Source organism: Rhineura floridana, chromosome 1 (assembly GCF_030035675.1).
Source record: "Rhineura floridana isolate rRhiFlo1 chromosome 1, rRhiFlo1.hap2, whole genome shotgun sequence".
NCBI classification, from domain to species: domain Eukaryota; kingdom Metazoa; phylum Chordata; class Lepidosauria; order Squamata; family Rhineuridae; genus Rhineura; species Rhineura floridana.
This window is the reverse complement of record NC_084480.1, coordinates 209,833,218-209,853,304: the sequence shown is the minus strand read 5'-3', so window position 1 is coordinate 209,853,304 and position 20,087 is coordinate 209,833,218. Positions and strand designations below refer to the sequence as shown.

At 40.8% G+C, this 20,087-nt stretch overlaps 1 protein-coding gene across 4 annotated transcripts in view; it reads right to left on the bottom strand.

Annotated features, from left to right (window-relative positions):
• Positions 1-2,815: 2,815 nt before the first annotated feature.
• The window catches only part of DSP (desmoplakin), a 51,506-nt gene continuing 34,234 nt past the window's right edge, over positions 2,816-20,087 (bottom strand). For 2 of the 4 annotated variants that reach the window (XM_061591557.1, XM_061591565.1), the window contains 9 exons: positions 19,218-19,384; positions 17,508-17,646; positions 16,920-17,113; positions 15,039-15,201; positions 14,604-14,687; positions 13,464-13,571; positions 12,721-12,819; positions 9,242-11,536; positions 2,816-6,678 (listed from right to left, as the gene is read on the bottom strand). In XM_061591557.1, coding sequence (XP_061447541.1) covers positions 3,496-6,678; positions 9,242-11,536; positions 12,721-12,819; positions 13,464-13,571; positions 14,604-14,687; positions 15,039-15,201; positions 16,920-17,113; positions 17,508-17,646; positions 19,218-19,384 — 6,432 coding nt within the window. In that variant the 3' untranslated portion in view covers positions 2,816-3,495. The remainder of the gene's footprint in view (positions 6,679-9,241; positions 11,537-12,720; positions 12,820-13,463; positions 13,572-14,603; positions 14,688-15,038; positions 15,202-16,919; positions 17,114-17,507; positions 17,647-19,217; positions 19,385-20,087) is intronic. The other 2 variants (XM_061591572.1, XM_061591578.1) reach the window with 2 other exon arrangements.

Sequence of the window (20,087 nt, the reverse complement as noted above, 5' to 3'; positions counted from 1 at the left end):
CACTTCAGACTGCAGCTGAAGGCCAGCGAGCAAGTGTAGCGTAGCGCTTAGAGTATCAGACTAGGACCTGAGAGACCAGGGTTCAAATTCCCACTTGGTCAGGAAGCTCACTGGATAACCTTGGTCCAATCATCAACTCTCAGCCTAACCTACCGCACAGGGCTGTTGTGACAATAAGGATAAGGGTAACTGTATTTATAAATATATATATATCCCACCCTTCCTCCTAAAGGAGCCCAAAGCAGTTGCATATGCCACCTTGAGGCAAGTTGGGATGCAGTAATAAAATAAATGACTAAATAGTCTTTCACATCCAGACTGAATCCTTGCACTTTGTCAGAAAGATGACTAATCTAGAACCTCTTTTCCCTGATATCTAGTTTTCTACGTTTTTTGTACAGAAGTGTGTTCAATCATGTGATCCCCGATTTCCCCCTCACTCACTCATCTACCCACCCGTATTCTGAGGTGGCAAAGCGAAGACACAGGTTAACCATTTTAGTAAGAATGAAGCCTATCGTTAGGAATGATTTGGCAAACCCCCACTTTGGTTCATGCAGGATCAGAGGGGAGTAAAAGCTTTGGAGTATCTGGCCTAAATTTCCCCACAGTCCGTTTTATGACTCATGCCTTCCTGAGATGAGGACAAGCACCAAGGGCCATCTTTTGGCACTTTCAGGGGAAAGTGCAGACCCTGCATTAAATGGTATCTTCTTCTTTGGCAGACTTCCCTCAAGCCTAGCAGAACAATTCCACTGTTCAAAGACGGCATTAGAAAGAACTAGAGTGTCCGTAAGAAACACACCCCAAACCCCTCCTTTTCACATTGCTGTGTAAGAGAAAAAAGTGTATTTTTGAGGCCCAAGACAGTGATCTGAGCTCCAACATGTATAAATAAGCTTTCAAGGAATACAGCACATTACTGCAAGCCACAGATTGGGAAGGGAATCTGTGTCTCGGTGCAAACTTTGAGGCAAAGACATTCCTTCCTGCTTTTTGGTCAGAGCTCCTTCACACCACTTCAGCTGTATTCCACTGCCCACTCCCTGGGCCTAAGCTAAGTAATCTCCGCTACCTGTTATTTCTTATAGCAGTATGGACCTTCTATCTCTTTTGTTTAGAGTTATGAACGGGTTAGTATATTCTGAATAATGATGCCACGCACCCAGGCATTTGGTATCACTCAGGCATTTCGTATTCTTTTATTTTCCCTCACTAAAAGAAAGCTTTGCTTGAGCCTGGTTTGGACTGGCATTTCTTGGGTTATACACACACTATTTAAACACATTTCAGGACAAAGTGCTTAAGTTCTCATCTATCAAATTTTTCTTTTTAGTTGCCAAAATGTTCACTTTATTAAAATGAAATCCAAATGTTTATTTCATTTACAACTTTTGCAAAGTAACTGTAATAACCTGTTAATTTATGCTTCATCATTCAGGATTTCGTGGCTATCTTGTGATTTCCACAAACGGCCAGCTGGGCCCACTAGGTTCCCCTGCATACAGTGGTCCTTCAGGACAACCAGGACCTTCAGGTCCTCGAGACATTCCTGGACTGTGTAAAGCAAGACTGTTGGCACCTACCCTTTCCACCAAGTCTAGTAAAGAGATCACCTATTTATAGAACGTTCAATCGGGAAAAATGTGCTGACATTTGTTGGAACATTATGAGATTATGACAAGATGCTATGAATAAGACATCAGGTCTCTCTTCCCCTTTCCTTCCAATAATTTCCACTATATGCATCCTTGTCCACTTTATGTATTGTTGAAATGTACCATCTCTCCAAATCACAGATGAATCACCACAAGGCACGCCTAAGTAACCACTATAAAGTAGCCAGCTTAACAGTAGTTCCTATGCTTTGTTCCCTGCTCTTTCCAGAAATGTTACATTTTTGAGTAGTTCTTGCAACAGATGGATATACAGGATGCTCAAATGGAGGGTACTTTATAAGCTACCCAGATCTTGCTTTTTCCAAATTGATAGAAATGAATTTATTCACTCTTATGCTAATCTAATCTGAGAGTGATGTAATGGATGGTTTGTCATGGGAATGAACTAAAATGAGAGGATTTCTTTTAGAGAGCAGCACCAGAGCTCAGTGGTAGAGCACATATTGTGCATATAGATAGGCCCACGTTCAAATCCCTGGCATCTACGCTGGTTGCTTTTAAAAGATCAGTGGGCTGGTAATGGGAAAGATGTTAGAGTATTTGTTCATCTAGCCCAATACTGACTACTCCAACTTGATGCAAGGCAGTTTCTTATGACCAAGTAAATTTTGAGTGGATATATGTAGGAGTTCCCTGCATCTGCACTTCAGCATTTTAACCATGGAGGTATAGGCCTAGAAATCTGCTCATGGACTAATTCTGATAGGAAACAAGATGCAACTTTGGGACATCTGGAAGTTGTTTAAGATTCCATTCAGCAATAGTTTTCCTATTCTCTTCCATGGTCTCTAATCCCTGCCTCTTTACCTCTCTTTACCTCTAAATATCTATTATGCAACTGTTTTATTTCAGTCACAGTTCTGGTCCTATCTGCAGAATTTGGTTTTGGTTTTTTTAAAATACAGAATGCCAAGTCCATCAGTTGAGGCACACTAGTTTCTGTGGCCAATGAAGAAAAGCACAAAGCTACAACAAATCCCCCAACTCAGTCCATAGGGCCCCTATTTACAGCTGTGTGGTCAGAAGCTGTCATTAAATATGAAGGAATTTCTAATTTACAATACTTAGTATGCAGTCAAGTACCCTGAACGCTCCCATATTAAATGTTTACTGTCAAGACATTTACCACAAATGAGTCAAACGTGTTTAAACTTTTATTGCCAGAATAGTAAATGTTATGCAGCCAGGCCTGCAAGGTGTTACACAGAGAACAAGCAAGCAAAAATGAATAGAAACATTTGGCCACAGCAAATGAAAAGCACATTCTAATAAATCTTCCTTAATAAACATGGAGTGACCATCTGAGAAAATAACATTGCACAATTGAGTATAACATTTGTTGGGAGAGGATTTTCAGGTCATCACCGTTGTGCATTGCAACATCTACACTGATAAAAGTGGCTTTAAAAAACAACCACCACTCTGTGATACAAAAACAACATAAAGCCTGGGCTAATAGTTATTGGTAGCATGTGACTAACTGAAGGAAATGCAAGCAAATGCTAAATACACAAGAAAAGATGAATGCAAACATCCCCCCAAAAGACAGCATTTGCCTCTTACATTTAGTATGACAAGTCTTCCCCCAAAACATTTAGACAGCTATTTTTAAAAAATGGAGAAACACAGCATCCCCTCCAGAAAGGACTTTTCATTTGCTTTTCGCTTTTATTCTGCAATTTAGCTATTTCACCCAAGCAAGTACTAATATCACCAACAACCAGTTCTTTTTTTGTTTCTTTGTTTAAACAAAAAGGAATACTGATTCCTGCAGATGCTTCCTGTACAAAATTCAGACAAGCTAGCTGGTTAATTACTAGCGCCCAAGCGAGCTGCCGCTGATGGTTGTATAGGAATAAGAATATGAAGAATTTGTGTTTGCGTCAAAACTTCCTCTCCTTGAACCACTGCGTGAGCCTGAGCGCGAGCCTGAGCGCGAGCCTGGTGCTGAAGAGACATTATATGGGCTGGAGATGCCTTTGGATGAAACAGAAGAAGCTTCTAGTAACCTGAGCCCAGTTTTGTCTTCTACCATAGAGCGATTCATTGCATCTCTGTAGGAGAACTTCAGCTTTGTTTTGGGACAGGTCAAAATCTTTCCATAGTTGCTGGTGTCTTGTAATCTCTGGGCAGTCCGGCCATCAATCAATCCTTTTCTAATAGCTTCTTCTGTACTTATTCTCCCTTGTGCTTCAGGGTCAATGAGGCCTCCTGTGATAAACTGGAACTCAAGGAAGCGCTGACCAGCCTCATAAGGCAGCCACTTTTCCTTCACTGCCTCTGCAGCTGACATTTTCTTTCGGCCCTTGATACCTTCAAACCCTGCAAAAGCTTTCTGAGCTGGCTTCAGTCGTGTAGACATCTCATGGTCAATGATGCCTTGGGCAACTGCATCCTGAAGTGAAAGCCGCTGGCCTGTGGTAGGGCATATTATGCCTCCTGTGCAAGTCTGAGCTTCAAGCAAGCGTTGGGCAGTGATGCTGTCAACTATGCCCCGTTGCACAGCTTCTGAAATTGAGATCTTCTCCAAATTTTCTGTGTCAAATATGGCTGCAATAGGAGTAGTTTCTTCTAGGGACTCGGAAAAGGAGCCAGAGCTGCTCTTTAACACCACGGAGGAACTCTTGACACTCACTACAGTGGGAGATCGAGTGATGGACTCATGCCTGAAAACTTCATCACCACCATTTCTGCAAGCAATCATGTCCGCAAATTGAGTGAGGCTTAACGATCCAGAACGGTATTGGTCAAAGAATTTCTTGTCAACAAGACCTTTATCAATCGCATCTTGGATGTCATACTGGTGACCTGTTTTTCTATCAACAAGCACCACTCTTGTGCTGCCATCTGATCCTGTAATAGTGATTTCTTCCCATTCACATTCCTGGTCAGAAAGCTCCATGTAAGTATCATAGTCAATGAGGCCTTTATTGTATGCTTCCTGGACGGACATTTCCTTGTTTGTGTCTGGATCTACAATGACAACCCTGCGTTTCCTAAGTGTATTTTTCTGTGAAGTCTGAACAACTTTCTTCTTCTCCCTCAGGGGTAGGAGACAGAGCCCAGTTGCTTCATCTGTTATGCATCTTTCTTTCAACTGCAGGTAGGTCAAATTTTCTTCTGTGTTGGGGTCAAAAAACCCTTTGGTATCATCATTAGGATCAGAGAGTATGTTATTCAGCTCTTCATTGAAGAAGCCACGTTGGTATGCTGTGCGGACTGGCAAACGATGACTTTCCTTAGGGTCGATGATCCCACCAGTGGCTATCTGGGCCTCCAATAAGCGAACGCCATGGCCTTTCTCAATGAGTTCCTTGTTCATTGCTTGGAACAAGGAGATGATGTTTCCTGTTTCTGGATCTTTGTACCCAGTGACTGCTCTTTCAGCAGACAACAATTTCTCTTTAAATTCTATTCCAACTAGGCCTCTTTTGTAAGCTTCTTCCACAGGAAGCCTCGAATTGCTAACAGGATCCACAATAAATCCAGTAGCTGCCTGGGCTTCTAGAAGCTCAAGAGCTGTCCCTGGTCTAACCAAACCTATTTTCATGGCCTGGTATATGCCAAGCGTCTCTCTGGTGGCCTCATTATAAATGCCAGCTATGCAGCTGGAGCCCTGGAGGAAATCTTTGATTCGGTCAGTGACCTCTTCAACAGTGATTGCCCCAGTTTCTAGATCATTTGCTGTTGACTCCCGAATGATGCCAGAGTCTACTAATTCAGTAATAGTGATAGGTTTCCTGATGCCTTGGAATGACATGCTTCTCTTCTGTACAGGAAGGAGAAGCAAACCAGTGTGTGGTTCAATTCTGCATTTTTCTCTCAGCTTCATGTAACTTATGGCCTTCTTAGTGATTGGATCAATTAAGTGCTTTGAACTCTGAGGATGATTCAAGGATCTGCACAAGTCTCGATCAATCAGCCCACGAGATAAAGCAGTGTCTTTTGGCAAGAAGACACTGTTGATAGGGTCAACAATCCCTCCCGCAGCCAACTGAGCTTCAAGGAGACGTATCCCAGTCTCCCTGTCAACCAGATTTTTCTTGATGGCTTCTGCCACAGGCACTGTTTTCCCCGAGAAGGGATCTTTAAATCCAGTGATGGCCTTTTCAGCTGTGTAAATTTGCTCCCTGTCATCAAAATCTATCAGGTCTCTAGCAACTGCACTGTCCACACTGAGAAATTCATTCCGGTGAGGATCAATCACACCTCCAGTGGCTGCCTGGGCTTCCAAAAGGAGGACTGTGTTCTCTGGGGTAAGGAGCTGTTTTCGTTTTGCCTCTACCAGGGAATACTTGTCCTTGGGACTGAGGGAGACTCCAGCTATAGCCCCAGCTCCTTTAAGATAGGGTTCAAGATCGGCAGCAACTTCTTCCACCGACTTCTGCCCCCTCAGCAGCTTATCCAGGGTGCTTTTGTCTATCAGCTGGCATTCGTACAGCTGGACAGCAGTTATTTTTTTCCGTAGGCCAGTGAAGAGCAATTTGGAAGGGTCAATCACAAAATCCTCTTCTGTCTGAGTGACTCTGTGGGCCACGTACGGACGCTGCTTCAGCTTCTCAATTTCCCTTTGCAATCTCAGGCGCTCAGCCTCCATCTCTGACTGGCTCTTTCTGCTCGTCTCTTCTAAGCGGCACTTGTACCTTTCCTCAATCCGCTTAATCTCTGCCTGCAGCCTCTCAATTTCTACCAACAAGGCACTCTTCTCCCTCTCACTCTTGTCTCGTTCACACTCAATCTTCCGAATTATCTCTTCCTTCCGGGAATATTGGCTCTTCCATTGATTTAAGTCATTCAGGATCTGCTGTTTCTCATTCTCCAGCCGTAGTTTCAAGCGGGATTCTGACTCTAGTGTGGCTTTGGACCGATTCAGCTCTTCTTCTAACCTCAGCAACCTTGCTTTGTCTTGTTCCAGCGCATTTATTTTCATAAGCAGAGTTTCTCGTTCTTGCATAATATGGTTACACTGGTTTTTGGATTCTTGAATCCTATGTGATGCCTATATTTTTAAAAAAGAAATAAACGGGAGGGGGAATTAGTGCCTCTTCTAACATCCAACAATGGTTATCTATTTGTTACATTTCAACCTATCCCATAACGGTTATGGATAACAGCAGTCCTGAGTATTTCTGACCCAGCTATGGTTTTATTTTAATAGAGGATTGCACACTGATAGAAACAGTTTGTGTTTTTTTTACAAGTCTGGGGTATGATCCAGCCATAGCTATGCATATTTGGGTCCCATTGGTTTTAATGGAAAGGTTAAGCATGTGCTTAACAGCACAGCCCTATACATATCTACTCACAAGAGTTTAATAGGGCTTTCTTCCAGGTAAGTATGCATGGGATTGCAGCTTTTATGTACAGAGTTTATGTATAGATGGAACTGTGCTGCAACTCTCTTCCCTTTTGAAATAAATGGGAACTAAAAGTGCTTAACTTGAGATGGATCAATCTGCAGATGTCTAGTGCTTAGTATTTTTCCTGTTCTTCTAAACTCCCAATACATATTGCATACCATCTTCATTTTGACAGTAGTTTAGCAGAGACTGGGTTTTTTGAATGCCTACATTTTAGTACTGCCTCCCTCTCTCACACAAATTCCTAGGTCTGCTGAAAGGGGTAAAAAAAAAATTGAATAAATTAATTCAATTACAGATTGCAGCAGTTGCAAACCAATCAAGCACAATAAAAAGTAAATGGAGCGTTCCTGTTTTACAACAGCACCCTGATCCAAGGAGTTCTGAAGTGCATGGGGCTCTGATATACACATGAAGCTTCCCTGCAAAATTTGTCCCATTGATTTCAGTGAAGAGACTTGATCTACATGTTGTTAGGTTTCTGATTGTTTGGGGGGAGGTTGCATTGGAATTAATGGGAAGCCACAGATTTAAAAAATCATTTTCTGTTTAAAAATCAAGTATTTGTTTTTCAAATCTGTATTTTATCAAATAAGAGAGGCACATGGCAAGAGGATGGTCCTTAGCTACATTGAGACATGTCCTAGATTCTTCTAGAGCATTTATTCTCTACTAGCCCATTAACTTGCTTTCTGTTTACAAAACATATGTGGTATGACATCAAATCCAGACTGGTTTTACCTGGAGCCAGTTTTAGTCACATTAACACAAAGATTTAATTATCTGATTCTTCCCTCAGGATGGGTTAGTTTTAAGATATGGTTAGACTAATTAAGGGCTCTTAAATTAATCGATAATGTTCACCACTTATCTATGTGATCAGTTTGAATGAATGAAGCTATATAATTATGTGTGTGTGTAAATGGTAGGGATGGGGAGGGGAGAAAACAGTAAGGAGATCAAATGGATATCCATTGAAGAAAATGACATTTTTGACCAGTCCTATGGTCTTGCACTAGCAAAACAATATAGTTTACCAAACATTGCTTCTGCAGTCTCTCCATTCATTTCAATGAGGCTTAACATGAATTAAGAGTTGAACTGTAGCAATGCTTGGTGGGTTGCTCCTATTAATCTAGTACCATACTATAAATCATGGTGCTGTTGTGGAGACATAAGAGAAAGGCAAGCAACAAAGATATGGGGAAAGAGAACAACTATCACTTCACTTCAAAATGATGAGCCTAAGTGCTAGAGCAAATGGCCAGAATTCAGTGTAGAGTTAAGCCCACTTTATGCTGGATTGCAATTTATATATTTAATTTTTAAAAGTGAAAGGACTAACTTGTATGGGGAAAAAAAAGTAACGTCAATATAACTATGTATACATGTACATTTTATGTAATATGTAGGTGTATGATACATAATATTTATAAATAAAATGTATACCAAATATACAACAGCAATATAATTATGCATACACATTTGCATATGTATACTTTTTAAGATGTGCATGTATATATAAATGTATGTACATATATTACCCTATAAAAATAAATTTGGGAAAAGCAAAGGGGATAAAGATAACCTCCAATATGCTACTTCATGAAGAACATATTGTACACCACACCAAGCTGAGCAGGTTCAGAGGAGGCAATGCTATCTATTAAAGTGGCATAAATTTCTCTTTGGGGATGAGATGGCAGAGTAATTGAACTGTAGGGGGTAGCCTCCGAAGCAACAGGTTTTGGAAATATGGCCTGTTCTTCATCTGTCTTACTCTTTTCTAAGGATGACTAGGATTTGGTCAATTTTCTATAGGGGGCAACTAGATTTCTCTAAATTCTGCTGGAATAAAATAGTGCCCAAAGAAATTTCAGCACCAGTATAACAAAAGCATGGCAGATACTCCCTTGTTACTGCAGAATCATAAAGTGTGAGAGGAGGAAGAAATATGCATAGGAGGCAGAAAGGTTCCCTCAAATTGTGGAACCCACTGTTGCCTCGTTAAGATTTATGGCTCCTTTGCACCAGTCTCTAGAAGCAACCCCAATCTGGGCTTACAGTTAAAGTCAAATTTAAAAATGAATCAATTAAAATTGAGATACATTAATTTAGTGTTCAGATTGACCAAAAATGCATTTGGTGTTAAATTATAGTACTTGAGGGACAATAAAGTTGTGATCAAATATTTGTGAATACCTCCAGAGCCTGCTTTTGGAATTTTTCAATTTCCTGTCTCATATTGTCCCTTTCTTTCTGTAAATCATTTATCAGACCCTGAAGTTCCAGAGTATGCTTGCTGCTTGTTTGTAGTTGACTCTTAAGTTCAATAATTGTGGCATTTTTTTCCTCATCCACTTCACTTCTGGCCCTTCTAAGATCATCATACTCCAATCTTAGATTTCGCAGCTCTTCCTCTAACATCAAGTGTTCTTTTGTAAGGTTCTCAGTAAGAGACTGAAGTCTTTCGATTTCTATTTTGCATTCATTGAGGCTTTTGCTCTTATCCTCAACAGCCTTCTGCAAGTGCTCACTGCGCGCATGAGCCTGTTTTAAATTCTCTTGCTCTTGGACCATCTGGCGACGCAAGGTTTCAACCTCTGAAGTGTACTTCCTTATCTCCTCCATGTACCTCTGCTTATCTCTCACATGACTATCCAGCACCTCTCTTTGGTGCCGCAAGTCATCTTCACTCCTTTTCTTTACAATTGAGACCTCCTCTATCTGCTGAGTAAGGTTTGTGATTTTAACAGCTTGCTCTCTGAAAGATCTTCTTATAGTTTCTAACTCCTCTTCCACTTTATTCCTTTTGGAAGTCTCTTCCGCTATGGTCCTAGACTGCCTATTAAGCTCCTCCTCCAGCTTGTGTTTCTGATGCTGCAGCTCTTTTATTGTACTCTGGAGCCTTGTGCTTTCTTGATCTTTCCCTTTTTTGTCTTGTGCAAGCCTCTCATATTCACTTCTGAGCCGTCCCAGTTCCTGCTCCTGGACTTTCAATCTGCTGATGGTCTCAGTTGCATTGATGTTGACTTTCTCCAAATCGTACTGGACTCTTTGCAATCGAATATTTTCCTCTTCCATAGATTTCCTCTGGTTTGTTTCTGCTTCTAACAACTTTCTCAACTTTTCAGTTTCTTTATTTTTCTCCTTAATTGTTCTTCCAGCATCATCAAGTGACTGCTTGTAACGCATGGTCTCCTCTGTGTATTTCTGAACAGTCTGTTTTAACTCTATTTCAAGCTGCTGTTTCTTTTGCGAGATCTCAGAGCCAATGGCTTTTTGTTGGTGAGCACTTTCTTCTACTTGTCTAAGGTTCTCTGTTGTCTGACTTATGGTATTCTTCAGCCTCCTAATTTCCTCACACAGACTCCTATTTTCTCTTATAGCATTGTCCAGCTGTGCTTTGTAATTACTGGATTCCTCTTCCTTTTGCATGGTCACCTGACTTATTGTGGTCTTTGTGATATTAATCTCAGTCTCATACTTGTTCTTTAAACTAATAATTTCCTCATCATAACTGTTCCTTACCTTAGCCAATTCATTTTCAAGCTCCCATCGGCTTTTAGCCTCTTCCTGCAGCTGAATCTTTAATCTTTCAAGCTCCTTGGTTTTGTCCTGGATGGTCGAAGCAGCATCTTCTAGCGCCTGCTTATACCTTGCATTGTCCTCATTGCGCAGCTGAATGATCTGTTTCAGCTCCAACTCCAGCTGTTGCTTCTGCTGCGCCACCTCCGAGCCACAAGCCTTCTGCTGAAGAATGTTTTCTTCTGCTCTCCTCCGTTGTTCTGTAGTTTCTAAAATGGCACCATTGAGCCTGACAATCTCATCCTTCAGATCTCTGTTCTCTCGCTGAAGCCTATCGATCTGGGCTCGGAGGTTTTTGGCATCATCTTCTTTTTGGACTGCTATCTGGTGGATGGTGGTCTTCTTAATGTTAATCTCTGTTTCATACTTGTTCTTTATATTACTCATCTCCTCATTAAACTGGTTTCTTACCTTAGCCAGCTCATTCTCATATTCCCTCTTCCGCGTCCCCTCGTCCTGGAGAAGAACCCTTAACCTTTCTATCTCGTACTCCTTCTCCTTGACGACTTTCTCAGATTCTATTTTTTGCCAACCAAGACTTTCTTTCTCATTCTGCCTTGTCTTCTGCAGTTGGTCAAAGTCAGTCTTCTGTTGGTCATATCTGTCTTCCAACAACTTCCTTTTCCTCTTCTCATCTTCAATCTCATAAGTGAGCCTCGTTATCCTGTCATTCAGATCTTTTATTTGTGCATAACACTTGTCCAAGTTTTGTTTGGCAGAGCTGCCATCCATCTCAGCGTGCCTCTTCGTCTCTTCCAAACCCATCAGTTTGGCCTTCAGCTGGGAAATTTCCACCTGGTACTTTTGTAGATTTTGCTCCAGGAATTTGTGCTTATTGCTGTTATCAGAATTGGCATCCCTGGCCAGTCTCAGCTCTTCTTCTAATAATTCTATTTTGGTGCTTTTCATCTGCAGAATCAAAAATAAGAAAAGATATATTCCCTGTCGCAACCATATTTGACAAATATTTGGTTATAAAATAATCTTCACATTATCATGTTAACCATAATGGACCACACCCTGACATTCTCAAGGAGGCTATTTTAATATGTTATACACTTCTCAGCTCAATAACCTTCTGCATTAGAAATTATTGGATCTGGAGGAATGTATACTACCCCATGTGTTCTGGAGCTGAGTGGTTTAGGGCAGAGCCCTGGGATTAATTTTAAGGTTTTTTGTTTGTCGTTACAGATTTGTTAGCTGCCTGGGAGGTCTTTTTTGAAATGCACAATATAAAATGTTTTCTAAATAAATATAGACACATATTGATCATATATCATGTCTGAACCAATAATTGATCAAATAGAAAACAGCACAGAGATCAGATTGTTTCTACAAACAGGTTAATTTCTAGCCCCCTACCAAAAAAGTAAGGTGCTAAAGCTCACACCTGCCCCTCAATCCTATTCTCCACCTTAATCTCAGCTATGTGAAGGGAACCTGTGGTTCCTCAATGGTGAGTGAAAGGCACTCAGCACACATTCAGTGCCTTTGTTATTATTGCTTCACATGTTCAATGGCAGAGACTTGGCATCCATTTTAGGACCTGAGCTCCAATTCAGATTATGCCCTACATAAACCTGGTGAGAGACCAGATTCAGGGGTCCTGAGCCTGCAGGAGGAGATGTCAGAAAGTATAGTCTCTGAGTGATGGTGGAAGCTAAAGTGAAAAATCCCATCTACTGCAATGGGAATAACTAGGAACAAATCATCTGATACAGCTTTTCCTTGACTATACTACTTAAAACTACAGATGAGGCAATTGCTTGAAGTGGAAAAAAGATTCCCACATATGAAAAAAACTAATGTATCAAGGAAAGCTGTTCTAAAATCTTCCTAATATGCTCGTTTTTATGTGCAGGGAGGTAGGGGTGTGTGTGTGTGTGTGCTAAATGTACATATCAAATTTAAGAATAAAAAAGCTGAAGCACAAAAATTTGATTTCCACTGCAGAAATGCAGCTGAGAAAGTTATTACTGCATGGCGGTATTAACAACAACAACAACACTTTAAAATGTTTACAAAGCATCTAAAACTGCTGGACTGAACAATATACAGCTGCACAATGAAGAAGGAAAGAGGGATATTACCTTTAAATCTTCCAGGCTCTTCAACATTTCACTCAAGAATTTATAATAATCTCCTGATCTTGTAAGAAGTTCAATGTATCTGGATTGGATCTCTGCAGCCTGAGAAGGTGAGGGGAAGACAAGTGGTTTGTATTGACTTGTATTTACAAGTGGTTTGGTTTGTGTGAGGTTTTTTTAAAACATTTCAACTCAAAATGACAACCTAATCCTAGGCTATTGACTCAGAAATAAGTATAACTGAGTTCAAAGGGATGTAGAGCTGATCCACACATAACAGAATATCACATGGTAGAACCCTTCCTAGATTTTACCACTTCAGGCCATATGCCAGGGGAGGGGAGGGTTCAGGTTACATATTTGAGTTCTTCCCTGTGTAAAGAAAGTCTCTGTATACAAAAAAATCATCATCAAGGAGTGAGGGTAGGCTAGAACACACTAATTTTTGATGGGCCGGGAAGGTTGACATGAGGGAAATATTCTCAGCATGCAATTCCCCAACCCGCATTCTAAAATAGCACCATCTCAAGAAGACTTTACCACATACTTTGTCAGCACATCACTTTTACATTGTTTCGCAGGCAGATTTCTGCCCAGTAGTACAATGCCATGGGTTCACTGCAGAATTACGTGCATGTGCCTTACAGTTACACTGTCAGATTACCAGTTTAAACCAAACCCACTATTGAGAAGGTTTCACCAAAGAAGAACATTACAAATTATCATGAACAAGGAAGGCCATATACCTCTTGCAGAATTAGCCCTGAAGGAGACTGGACCATGCTCCGCTTGATAGGAATGTTCAGCAAAGTCTCCAGTCCCGCGCTATAAGCTGCAGCCTGGAGTTCATAATCCTGCAGAATGAGGAAAAGGAAGAACAATTCATACATAGCATATGTCTCCTGGCCTGGATTTTCAGAACTGTAGAAAGGTAATAACCTACTCTTTTTAACTTTTTGATCTGGTTATTTGCCCAGGTTTTGGTGGACAGGCCTGCGCTGATGTTTATTTTAGCTGGTTGGCTGCAACTACCTGCCTTGTTTTTAGTAGTTGTATGATGTACTACATTTGCAAGCTGCTCTGGAATTACATTTGCAATGAAGAGCATGATGTAAATCGACAGATAAAAATAAAGAAGAAGAACGACCACAAATCCTGGTTTAAGACTCAGTAGTATGTAGAATGGGGGAAAAAGGCAGCTGCTAAAAGAAGTAAGAAATGCATTTAAAACCAAACAGACATTGTGGATCTGAGGTGGAAAAATGGTTAGAGAAAGCTACAGAACTTTAACAACTTGCATGAAAAGGTACTGAGAGCTCAAACTTTTTAAACAAAAGTCAACAGAAAATATTTTATTGTACAAGCAGATCAACAGAAATAACATGAACATGTCTTAAGGTTCCAAGGGGTCATCCCCATGATTAACCAGGACAGAGAGGTAAAGCTGGGAGGTACGACAGCACGAGTTGGAAGCCAAACACACTAAAATTTCAAAGGAACTTACTTCCTAGAAAGTATGTTCAGGATTACAGCGTGAACAGAGCATGAAAACAAATCACATGATCTCATGTGCGTTTTCTTCCTCTCGCTATAGCCTCCCTGAGAAAACTATTACCAGCATTCATGCTTTTCAAAATGTGCATTGAAAGTTTTGGATCAGCCAGACTGCCTTGGATTATCTTTCAAAAATATACTAGGTGTCAGTGGGATCTGCATCTAATGAATTTAGGTTTGCCCAGTAACTAAGCTTATTGTGTTGAGAAATGAGAGTGTGTAGGGGGTGAGAGGGATTTAGCCTAGGATTAAGAAGCGGAGAAGGCTTGCAGGATTAAGCCTTTGTAATAAAAGACAATTTCTTAGGGGAAAGTGTTCACAAATAACTGTACCTTGATTGCAGCTGAGCACACCTCTGCATTCTTGACCACATCTTCCACTCTGTCTCGCTTGCCTGTTATTTCTCCATGTAAGTTCTGGCAAAAAGAAAAATGATATTAATTTTATCATATTTCCACCAGTCAAAATTTATATTGGTTCGGGAGAAAAGCAACAACTGTTAATTTACGCAGCTTGTGGCTATAGGTACAGTATATGTCATGAAGGATCTCAAAATATAACTGTGGTAACAAAGATGTGTAGAGCAAGTTTAGCTGAGATAGGATTTGAGCATAAAACTCATAACTTGTGCCCTTAATTACTGCTACATTAGTAGGGATTCTGACATGAACCTCAGTGATTCCTAATTCTTCACTGATTATAAGTTGATTTCAAATTAGCCAATTTACTCTGGAGAACACTTTGAAGCATTTAGCGCAAAACAATACCTTTTGTTCCTGCAAATATCTCATGACGGTGCTAACATCTCCTAACTTCATGCTTTCAATAGTGTCTTGCCGGCGCTTGGCATCACAGATCCATTTATTCAGAGCCTGGTAAAGATCTCGATAGGTTCTCAACTGCTTCACCTGTTTTTCTAAATCCCAAGCCCTGCAAGACAAAGTACGAACATATGAAGGTGCATTAAACTAATTCAGACCACTAGTCCATGCAGCCCAGTGCTGTCTCCCTTTTGACTGAAGATGGGAAGAATTAATTCTGAGACCAATACACAAAGCATATGCTCTCCTCAGAGCCATGGCCCCTTCCTAAGAACACAGAAAGATCCGCTATGCTCCATATCATGCTGCAGCTGCAACATATACAAATAATACCAATGTAAAGGTTTTCTGTTTTAAAAGCCTCAACATTCTGTCCATTCTAAATATAATATATAAACTGGGATCTACATACATTTATTTTTATTTAACAAAATTTATACCGCTTGATTGTACAAAACCTCTAAGTACAATAGGGCCCCACTCATATGGCAGGTTACGTGCCAGACCCCCGCTGAAAAGCGAAAATCGCCACAAAGTGGGACATAGCCCGAAGCCTGCTGCTGCTCTGGCACGATCAGCTGTATAGTGCAGCTGATCACGCGCTACAGCTGATCACTGTCAGCTGGAGAGCGGCGGCTGGAGCTCCCCATGCTACAGCTGATCGCACACTACAGCTGGTCACTGTCAGCTGGAGCTCCCCATGCTACAGCTGATCGCTGTCAGCTGGAGCAGGACTGCTGGAGCTCCCCACCCTACAGCTCATCAGCTGTAGGGTGGGGAGCTCCAGCTGCTTGGCAGCGCTTGGCCCCTGAAGCTCCCCATGCTACAGCTTATCACCCTGCTGGAACCGTATTAGCGGAACGCCGAAAAGCCGGGCCCTACTGTAGTTTACAAAAAACAGAAGCTTCCTTCATGTGACCCATGTGACCCAAACAGTCACGGAAGCATATTTGCAGCTGCCACAATCACAGGTTCACAAATTACTCATCACTTCAGCCTGGAAATGGTTGCAGTGGGACTTATCAGGGTCAAATTTAGGTTGCTAACTTTTAAAATTAAACTGTCTCTGAACACCTCTTCCAGAAAACCTATCTGCAAGATCTAGGTTCCTAAAATATATGTAAGCAAAATCTAGTTCATACTTAATGCTAATTATTAAACTATGCTTTATTAAACCATGGTTTAGAGTTATATATAAAGCCAATCCTAGCTTAGCTATGGTTTATTATTATTCCATTTATATTTTTAGCCCGAGAAACTCAAGGTGGTGTACAAACATGGTTCTCCCCCCTCTAGATTTTATCCTTACAACTGTGTGAGGTAGGTTACGCTGAGAGACAGCAATTGACCGAAGGTGACCCAGTGAGTTTCACAGCTGAGCAGGAATTTGAACCCTGATCTCCCAGGTCCCACTCCAACACTCTAATCACCACACCGGCTTATAAGCCTTAGTTAAGCATAGTTTAGTGTTATATGGATCTCTCCTCTACTATGATTAAAGAATCATCACAGCCCAAAAACTGCAGAGCTGCAATAAAGAGTGACAAAAAATTCAAACCGCTCTCAAAGCTCAGCAGTTCTCGCTGGTGTTTTTAACTATTCTATGACATAAAAAAGGTTTAGGTGATCATCTATCATATGCCCCAGCTTTAACTATTGACCATAGTCAGCATTAGCTATGGTTAATATAACCTTGACTTAGTCCTATGTGTGAACCAGGTCTATAACTCACTGAGTGCTTGATTCAAAGAAAAATGTGTATTCACTATAAAGCAATGTAGGTAGAAGGAGAGGACTGGGTTTAGTCTTTAGTAATCACAAACAAACCTGTCATCTATCTGTTTCTCCACCCTTTGCCAACGGTCTGTTAGGTGGCCAACTTTTTCGCTGTACTTCCCAAGATCTAACTCGTACAGAGGATATGTCTGGCAAGACTGTGAGTGAACCTGGAGGGCCCTCTGCAGCTCTGCCTCCAAGGTACTGAGCATCGACCTCTTCATAGCAAGCTCCGATTTCATTTTCTGGCAAAAAAAAGTATGCAGTCAACAACAAAATAATAATCTGGATTTGCACCCTAAATCTCCACAGAAAGCAAAAACAACCCTACCATATTCCTGACTGCTGTAAGTGAGGGCAGCATATGTTGCATATGATCAAGCATACACATTTAGCAATATTTAGAGAACACAAGTATAGATAAATTGTATTTTTTCCATAGGAAATAGAATTTATTTATTAATTTTTAGAATTAAGCCCAACATGTGCATAGTAACATTTTGGTTTTTTAAAAACTATATTAAAAACATAAGTATAGACAATCTCATTTTTTCTATATTTAAAAACAACACAAAGTATTTAAGCCACTATGAATAACCAATTCATGGCTCAGTCATACACACACACGCTCTCTCTCACCTTCAGGCAGGCTCGATAAGCTTCCACTTTATCTGGGTCCAAAGACAGAGTGTCCTCTTCTGTGAGTCTGACTTCAAACACTCGGATCACATCTTCTGTCTGGAGAATTGCCTGGAGTAGCAATCTTAGTGCATTCAAGCTGCAGCAAAACAATGCCACAAAAAGGGGGGTCAAATCCAGGTCTGGGAAAAGATTGTTTGTTTTCAGACTCTCTTCTTTCCTCACCCATCCTCAAGCCATGTTTTCTTGTCTGGCCAAAGCTGCCACAATATTGCACATTAAAAGGAATTAAAACAAGGACAATCAAGGATAAATTGATTGCTGCTGCAGGGATGAGATTGTGCTGGGACCATCAAGGGGCAAGCATTTCCACCTGTCTTGCCCCACCCCTCTGCCTGGGCCTTATCAGGAGGAGCTGCAGGCTGAGTTGTGCTGCTGGGATGAGACTGTGCTGGGACCATCAAGGGGCAAGCATTTCCACCTGTCTTGCCCCACCCCTCTGCCTGGGCCTTATCAGGAGGAGCTGCAGGCTGAGTCGTGCTGCTGCAGGGATAAGATTGTGCTGGGACCATCAAGGGGCAAGCATTTCCACCTGCCTTGCCCCCCACCCCTGCTCTTAGTGACATTTTTCTGGGGACTGCCTTTTACCAGGAAGATGAATGCTTTTGGTTTGCTGTTCCTGTTTTTTTAGCTTTTACGTTATTGTTAGTTTTTATTGTTAGTCTCTTAATGTTTTGATGTTTACATGTTCTGCTTTGTACGTCACTTAGAGTGGCTGACAATTCAGCCAGATAAGCGACTAATAAGTCGAATAAATAAATAAATATCAGTAAAAAAAAAAAGTGATTCAAATGGTACGATCCACCTCATCATTCCAGTTCATTACTTTGGCCTTTTAACAAATGAAGATCTATAGTTTTACTTTGTAATTCCATACAAAGAAGGAATCTGGTAGAAAAAATAAGTGGCCAGTGCACATGGATATGATAACCTAGTTAAGACATCCAGTGTAGCATAGCTATTAAGAGCATTAGGTATGGCCTTAGGCATGGAAATCTCTTTCTGTATGAAGGATAGGAACTGTTGGTGCACGAAGGGCCTAGGGATCTCTAACCAGAGAATATCAGCATCTTCACAAAACTAGAATTACCAGGATTCCCTGATGGAAGCTACGAGTGCAATCCTAAGCATGCAGACTCAGAAGCAAGTTCACTGTGTTCAATGGGGTGTTCCCCTAGGTAAGAGGGTATAAAATGGAAATGATAGCTAGCCTTGGGCTGCAATCCTACATGTACTTGTTTGGGAATAAGCACCACTGAACACAGTAGAATGTATTTCTGAGTAAACAGGCATAGGGCTGCTCTGTTAAGTTGATTTTGGTCTCTGGTGTTGCTAAGAAAGCAAAGTGGGAAACAGCAACAAAACAAAATTATTTCAACATAAAGAAATCCAAGTCCATTGCTCCACATGAAAATTGAGCAATCTGTTCTTTGCATAGATGTTACTGCTTTGCATGGTTTATTTTTTGGAAGAATTTGGATCTCCTTAACACAGAACTAGAGTATAGACTGTTAACAGTTCTGGGTATATATAGGATTTAAATCCTTAAAACATGCACTTGATTCAAATAAAAGCATTAATTGTTGAAAACAACAACAAAGCACATTTAGAATCCAGATGACTCATAGGACTGCTTGTTTGTTTCCTTACCTATCCAAATAACCAGCAGAGACACCATTAATATTTTCCAGTTTCTGAAACAAAGCACCGATTTCAGACTGCAAATAGAGATACTTTTCACAGCCTCTAAAGTTGGGAAGATAATCTTTCTGCCTGTTGAGAGCATCTGCCATTGTCTGGGATTCATTTTGTATACCCTGAGAGGGAAAAAGAAATCGCATTTACTCTCACACACTTCTTAGTATCAAGTGAGTAACCTGCAACAGACATATGTGATCCATCTCACTTTGGAAAACATTTGTTTCAGCTGATTTTTAGAGAATAAAAGGGTGGTAAGTACTGTCCATACAGTTTCTCCATGGCAAGCAATCCCATGATCAATATGCATCTCAGCTGCCCTCTGTTCAGCCATGCTTGAACTCAGATGAACTTCAATACAAATTCTGAAAATCTCTCTATCATCTTCCAAGCTCCTCTGCACACTAATTAAACTACTCAGGGATCATATTCTTCAGCTGTGATAGGCAGCCGTCTTTGTGGCCTAAGGAATTCTGATTGTAGATGATGAATGTGCATTAAAAAATGATGATCCTAAACACTGATTAGTTTGGTATATTAGTAAAAAGGGGTGTGAATGCTAGATGCATTTCAGCCCAAATAAACGGTTTGGGGCAAGGTTATCTGGAGGGTTACCTCCCTCACCATTATTATTATTATCATTATCATTATCATCAGTAGTCACATTTTTGCGCTAAGGTGTCTCAAAGCAACTTACACAATAAAAAGACATTAAAACCAGATGTAAAAACAGCAACAAACAAAAATGCCCACCCAAAAATATATTTCAAGGAACAAATCCTATCCACCCCACTTAAAGGACAGGTACAAGAAAGGCCACTG